The 7,446-nt window shown below is 34.7% G+C and overlaps 1 protein-coding gene across 1 annotated transcript; it reads left to right on the forward strand.

The window, feature by feature from the left end:
• Positions 1–2,236: 2,236 nt before the first annotated feature.
• LOC143529604 (uncharacterized) lies at positions 2,237–7,075 on the forward strand. The gene is made up of 5 exons (XM_077025365.1): positions 2,237–2,366; positions 3,972–4,129; positions 4,219–4,274; positions 4,385–5,467; positions 6,342–7,075. Exons 2-5 carry the CDS (start codon positions 4,015–4,017, stop codon positions 6,867–6,869), a joined length of 1,782 nt encoding a protein of 593 aa, XP_076881480.1. The 5' UTR covers positions 2,237–2,366; positions 3,972–4,014; the 3' UTR covers positions 6,870–7,075.
• The last annotated feature ends 371 nt before the right edge of the window (positions 7,076–7,446 follow it).

The raw sequence follows: 7,446 nt of genomic DNA on the forward strand, positions 1-7,446 counted from the left end.
TTCCGTCCAAGTATATTGATTATTTGTTCTCCTTGTAAATGCATTAAAATCGAACGACATTAAACCATAAATCACACATGTGAAAACATATAGAAAGAAATTAAATATACAACATTCGAAAAAATAACAGTTTTTTTTTACTATTAGAGAGTCTCTTTAAAATTAGGTTACACAATTTCATAAATCTAACAATAAGATATTTTTTTACATATGTTAGATTAATAAATAAATATATTAACATTTTGAACTCTTGTTAGATATTAAGTCATTTATATTAATAAAAAGGTGCATGGGTCATTAGTAAAAAAATGTTTCTCAACAAGACAACAAGTATAAACGTATCTTATTCATCAACTTCGACGACATATATTTGGTTTGTGTTCTATGTTGTGAGAGCTTCATAACGAACCAAGCCGCGCCCAAAACAGAGTTATGATAAATGAGATATTGTTGCTTGAAGTTAGGAGTTAAAGTACGATAAAACTAAAATAATTTGACAAAATAAGTAGAAGATATGACAACTTGTCCCACATAGTTGAGTGTTTTGTAACAACCAAGTACTTATCACTTATCGCTTATTTCAGAAGAAGACACACAAGACCCTAAAGGTTGTTTTGAAAACAAGCTTGGGTTATGCAACAATTCTACATTTGAGCCAAATGGAAACATCGTCATCTCTATCTGATAACCAATTTGTGGCGATATATATGATGCGAATAAACATGATTTAAAAAGGTGATCCATCATTTCAGAAGATACGTTATAATATTATATAATGTGAAAGAAGTTGAGACAATTTGAAACCCTCCATAGCCAATGTCTATGATACTGAAATCTTGTTCACGTCATTCTCCAACCAAAAAAATAAATAAAATAACCTTTAAACTATCTTTTAACATATCTTTATATAAATAAAAACAATAGTTATATAAATCATTTTCCTATATTATATGTTTATTTTATATTACAAAAAAAAAGCCAAACGTAATGATTAAAAAGGTTTATGAAGAAACACTAAGTGACCCCGGCAGATTAAGGATAATCTTAGGGTTAAGTAGATGTTCCCCACGAGGGTTAGGTCCGGCAAAGATGGTTATTCTTCTCAACCTGCAAAACAGACACCGTGAGCTCGTCACTGAGAAGGGGGGTTCCTCCTTGTGACCACCCTCCGGCGTGAGAATCATACTAGATTGCTCTGAATATAAGTGTATATTAAGAGAAATAACTAGAGACGATAAGATAATATGAGATGATATATGATGATGATACCGTTCCAAGGTGTTGGAGTATTTATAGCCGAAGGTAGGTTTCCAAGCAGGTACAGCCAGCTGTATAATATTCCTTTTCCACCAACTGTGGGCTATGTATGTGCCATGCTGGTGGTTGGTGAGTAGGCAGCGGCTGATAGTGACATTTTGTACTGGAGCATGCTCCTCCTCGTACTATTGTCGGTGAGCTGTCACCCTGTGATTGGTTCATGGGCTGCTTTGGTCAGATCTTGTCTATTTTGTCCATACCTTGGCAGGTATAGTACAAAAGATCTTCCAGAAGCGTACGGACTGGCTCATTTGGGCGGGAGTATTCCCGCCTTGCTCATTCCTTCCTCAGGTGACATTGCTGAAGTGTAAGAGTTAGTGCCTTATGCGTGTAGCCTTACCGTTAGTGCGGGTAGCCTTCCTTCTTGGTATGTACCCACAGCTGCGGGAACAGGTAGGGTACTGTACCAAGGGAGGCTTTCCTGCTGGAACAGCTGGCTTACTGCGTGTAAGGTTTTCATCTCTCTGAGCATGGTGGGTCCTGCGGAACCAGTTGGTCTTTGCGCAGACGTACCTTTTCAAGGTGTCTTGCGGGTCCAACTGGACTTTGCTGAGACCTACCTCTTCAGTTTCTTTTATAGGACCACTACTCTTTTTGTAATCTTCCCTCCAAGGCCATCTTGATTATGTATTCAACTGTAAAAAAATACATATATATATTCATTTTCAAGTAAAAAAGATAATAGAAAGAGACGTTATAAAAAGCACAAAAAACACACAATCTTTTTCTTGATTTGCAAATAACTTTTTCCACTTAAAAGTCAATTTTTTAAAATACAGAACAGTAAAAGATTTATCAAATAGATTTTATTTTATTTTATTTTATTTTATTTATGCTGCAAGAATCCATCCAATTTGTTGACCCCATGACACCATTTAATGCTTTTATTTCTGTAAATTATTAAAGAATGTGACCACTTAAAAACCATATACCCTTCAATAATGTTGCTCTAAATCCTCTCAAAATCTATGCATTCTGCATTTCAGTTCATTCCTTTTTGTTCTTATTATCTTCAGGGCATATGAGGTTCTTCATTTCTTGATGTTCATGTAAGCTTTCACTTATTAGTATTTTTTATACTTTTATTTGATGAATTCTTGAAAATAATATGTGGGTTATGATCTTTATGCTTGTTTTGATATGGGATTTTGAGTTCATAGTGTAAAGTTTCAGTTTTTTTTTTTTTTTTTTTTGTGAAAGTCAATGGTCAAGACTCAAGAGTTTGATTTCTAGAACTTAATTTGTACCAATGCAGCTAAATTATGAGTCTTTTTGTTGAATTATTGGATATTCCATCCGGGATTTGGTAGTTGAGTTTGTTTTATACTTTTGTTTGATAAATTCTTGAAAATATTATGTGGGTTATGATCTTTGTGCTTGTTTTGATCTGGGATTTTCAGTTTAAAGTGGAAAGTTTCATGCTTTTGGAATATGTAGGGTTTAGTTTGTACCAATGTAGCTAAATTATGAACCTTTTTGTTGAATTATTGGATATTTCACCTGGGATTTGGTAATCTTGATTTTTTTTATATGTGATATTGAGTTAAATTCATGAAATCAAGTCTGTTTACTGCATGAAATTTTGTAAGCTTTATGCTTGTTTTGATCTGGGATTTTGAGTTCAAAGTGGAAAGTTTGTGTTTTTTTGGTCAAAGGTCAATGGTGAAGAATTTGAAGTGTTGATCTTGATCAATCATGCTGATTGGAATAACTAATAGCTACTATCTAAGGTTTAATATGTACAAATGTAGCTAAATTATGAGTCTTTTTGTTGTAGTATTGGATATTTCATCTGGGATTTGGTAATCTCGATTGTTTTTATAAGAATTATGAGTTGAAATCATGAAATTATGCCTGTTTAGTGGAAATCTTTGGTGTTTTAGTAGAAAATGATGGTGTTATAGTGTTACAATGGAATTCATGTTTTAAGTGCTTTTGTTGACTAATTTAGGCTTACAGAATGTTTGACCTTTGAAAATTATTGTCCAACTTTTCGCCTTGAAATTTAGCACAATTTTACATTCTCATCAGAATTATAATAATTATTTGGTTGTACCCTTTGGAAAATATTGATTTATATTTTTCGTACCACAATACACACCTAATACAAGAATGTTAGATAAATTACTAAATTATTTTGAGTTTGACTCTTGAAAGTCAAAAGCTTCCTAGAGGATCACATGTATACTTTGCAAGCAACATCAAAGGTTTAGTTGGTGAAGTTCACTTCATCACTAGATTATTTTGTTATACAGATGAATCAATATTTTTGATGTATTTCTAAGCAACTGAGCCATGATCTGAGCATAAATTTTATACTTACATGATTTTTATTTCTTTTAATACTTAATTGTATAAAAGTTGCGGTTTTCGCGACTCTTTATCAAAATGTAACTTACTTCTAAACGTTTTCCTTGTAAGAAAAAAATATATTTCCCGAATCGTTTGTAACATACTTTAAATGTTTTACCCGTATATGCAAGTAACCTAATGTATCAAGTGAGATTGTGACACTCATCAAAAACTCGTGCCACGTCAGACATAATGGAAAATAAACATCCTTTTGTTACATATAATGACAAATGCTGCATTTTAGTTTACAAAACATCACTACCCATTCTTTGTATAATTCTTTTTTGATTAATATTTTGTAGAAGTTATTTGGTTCCGTGATAAGGTCCTAAAATTAATGCAAACATGAGAGTTGAGAAACAAGCTTCCAAGGGCGAAGGAGGTCGCGGTTTACACCATTTGTTTGACTGGAACACAAAGTCAAATAAGCAGTTGGCCTCCAAAGTTCCCAGTTTATCAGGTATTCTTAACTCAGTATCCAAATCGACCTGTTTTATGCATTTTCAGCTTTGACTTTCTGTTTTTAACCAAAAATTTAAAATCACATAGTACAACCGAAGCAGAAAACGAGCATCAGTACCAACGCACAAATCACTTATCATGCGGTATGAATCACTACACATTTTTGCTTATGTTAAGACTCGTATGTTTTGTTTTAAATATGTAAAACAACTTGTTTGACCAAAAAAGTCAACATGTGAAATATTTATTTTAGGTGATTGAAGATTATACATCAAACAGTATAGTCCTTAAAGGCTGCTCATCATCACTAAGTGATGAAGATGATATCGGTAAATCCCCCGGGGTGGTTGCTAGGCTTATGGGATTGGATTCTTTCCCGTCTTCAAATTTGACTGACACGCAGTCAAGGTCAACCCGATTTTTCGACACTCGATCCATGCAAAATTCTTCAGCATTACAAGTTGAGCCAAAACATGAGATAATCGAGAAGTTTCAAACTGAAATGTTACCGCCAAAATCAGCTCGATCGGTTCCCGTTACTCAACAGAAGCTCTTATCTACAATCAAGAGGTCGGGATTTGTTTCATCAAATGACCCGACCCGTATAATGGAAGCAGCATCAAGAATTCCTTTTGTTGGACCGTCTTCGGTTGACTTTTCTAACAGAAAACCGTCTTCTACAAGGTCAACGGAGCCAAATGCTGCCAGGAAGCTTAAAGGGCAATCAATGAACAAAAGCTGGGACGGTTATTTAGAACCAAAAGACGGTAAAAAGTCGGTTTCCTTAGCTGTTCAAGCGAAAGTAAACGTTAAAAAACTAGAAGGGCTGACTTCAATCGGGTCAAAAGCTACAAATAATCAACCAGTTAGTGAAAAGAACACAATCAAGAAACCTGTCACAAACAAAGTAAACAAAGTGCTTAAACCGAACAACATGAAGCAGAATTGTGTACCTAAAAAGAAACCGGTTTCTGATAAGATTCCGAGTATAAGCCCTATCAACAAAACACTTGACCGAAGGAAACGTGTTACAGAAGATGTGAAAAACAAAGGTTGTGCTAAAAAAGATAATAATGGGAAAGTTGCAACTAAATCTAATGGACTGGATGTTGTTTCTTTTACATTCACATCTCCGATATCGCGGTCGGTGGATAAGATTAATCGAAATAGTTTGAGTTCAGCAAATGGAGGTGGTTCTTTAAGTACTCTTTTGGATCAACAGTTAAGGGAATTAACTGCTATGAGTCCAGCTTTTGTTTATCAAGAATCAAGAATCACAAGAACTATAATCTTTCAAGATTCAAGAAACCGAGACAGAACCAGTAAAGATGCTCAAGTATGTCACTTTGTTATGTACATAGAGTTAGGCATGTCAATTGTGTCGGGTTGGCAGTTTGTGAGTTGGCGGGTTATAGTTGTCCAACCCAAACACGGCCCATGTTTTTATTTGTGTCAAAAATATCATGTAACCTGAACACGACCCGTTTAACTCATTTATCTAAACGTATCAAATGGGTCGGTGGGCAATAATTAAATTGTAAACTTGTTAATCGGGTTGGTGGGTTGTAAAAAAGTGGGTTAAACAGATTAGTGGGTCAGCCTGTTTAACTAAAAAGGTTGGCGGGCCGACATGCTTATCTAAACAAATTAAACGGGTCAACCCAAACATGGCCCGTTTAACTCATTTATCTAAACGTGTCAAACAGGTTGGTGGGTAATAATCAAGTTGTAAGCTTGTTAATCGGGTTGGTAGTAATCAAGTTGTAAACTTGCTAATCCGGTTGTAAAAAAGTGGGTTAAATAGGTCATAAATAGGTTAGCGGGTTGACCTATTTAACTAAATTTGCTGGCGTGTCAACTTGTTTAACTAAACATATTCAACATGTCAACCCAAACACAACCCATTTAACTCATTTATCTAAACGTGTCAAACGGGTTGGCTGGTTGTAAAAAAGTGGGTTAAATGGGTCATAAACAGGTTAGTGGGTAGACGTGTTTGACTACACCGGCTGGCGGGTCGATTTGTTTAACTAAACGGATTAAACAGGTCAGCCCGAACTCGAATCTTGTAATTAAACAACTCTTCCTGAACACGAACCTTATTTTAAACGGGTTATATGTGCCAACTCAAAACCTGATCATTTTATATCGTACATTACGGTTAATGCAGTTTACAGCTGATTTATCTTTGAACTTCGTGACGTTTTTAGGTAGCGGGTCAGGAATTCAGTGCAGTTTTCTCAAAGAAACCGACAACAACCGAGGTTGACTCCAAGTCAGAACACAGTTACATAAAGAACATACTTTCCAACATCGAGTCAATGTTTGAAGACTTCACCTTAAACAGAACCAGCAAGATTGTGAACCCACATCTATTTGCTCAACTAGAAGCTCAAAAACCGGTTTTTGACAAAAAACACAACCCTAAACTAAGGCGTAAGCTCGTGTTTGACTGCGTGAGCGAGTGTGTTGACTCAAGGTGTAGAGTTTGGTTAAGAGGGCTAGCAGTTGTGAGAAAAAAAGATCAGTTTGTTGAACATGTGTGTAACAAGATAAATGATTGGGAACAAATGAAAGATTGTATGGTTGATGAGCTTGTTGACAAGGATATGAGTAACGGTCAACGTAAAAAGTGGCTCGAATATGAAGTTGAAGCGTTTGAAATCGGAATTGAGATCGAAAGGCGATTACTCGGGTCATTAATTGATGAAGCTATTGTTGATATGTTGGTAACATAAGTAAGATCAAATGCATAAAATCTTGTTGGTTGATCTTATGTTTATGGTTATTTTTTTCTTGCCAAGATTGATTTTTTGTACATTATTTTCAAGAAATTCTTAAGTTTAGGCTTTTTTGTTGAGTTTATTGAGAATTCTTGTGAATCATAATAAGCAAATTATTGTAAAAAATGATCTTTAGTTGGACATCCATTAAAGTAGTGAATTATGGGGTTGTATTTTTATTATTTATTTATTATTATAATAATTTGTAATTTCACAAACGTGTTACGTTTGTGCAATCATTTAAACTAAACTTATAATTTCTTGACGTTTGGACTAAAAGTGTGAAATAGAGAACCGTAGAGATCATTTGTATAATTAACTTAAAAGTTATATAATGCTTTTAGATATGGAAAATTGTCATCACGTCTTTCGTCTGGTTAGGTGGTTAGGGAGTTTTCTCTTATAGGTTTCCTTTTGAGTAGAAACTGGGTTCGAATTTCTGGAGCGTCAAGCTAATGATGGACGGTCGAATTTTCGTCTCAAGGATTCAAACTCGGGCATTAGTGCTTGGTAGCCTAGTAGGCATAACGGC

The sequence above is a fragment of the Bidens hawaiensis genome, unplaced genomic scaffold (genome assembly GCF_021521415.1).
Source record: "Bidens hawaiensis isolate Kalapana, Puna unplaced genomic scaffold, B.hawaiensis_p1.1 tig00008580_1, whole genome shotgun sequence".
Lineage (NCBI taxonomy): Eukaryota > Viridiplantae > Streptophyta > Magnoliopsida > Asterales > Asteraceae > Bidens > Bidens hawaiensis.

Bases quoted from the DNA above. Each gene is read 5' to 3' on its own strand.
- LOC143529604 (XM_077025365.1), top strand. From the start codon at position 4,015: ATGAGAGTTGAGAAACAAGCTTCCAAGGGCGAAGGAGGTCGCGGTTTA. The intron at 4,130-4,218 runs GTATTCTTAACT...AAAATCACATAG, and splicing joins CAAAGTTCCCAGTTTATCAG to TACAACCGAAGCAGAAAACG. The intron at 5,468-6,341 runs GTATGTCACTTT...TGACGTTTTTAG, and splicing joins GAACCAGTAAAGATGCTCAA to GTAGCGGGTCAGGAATTCAG.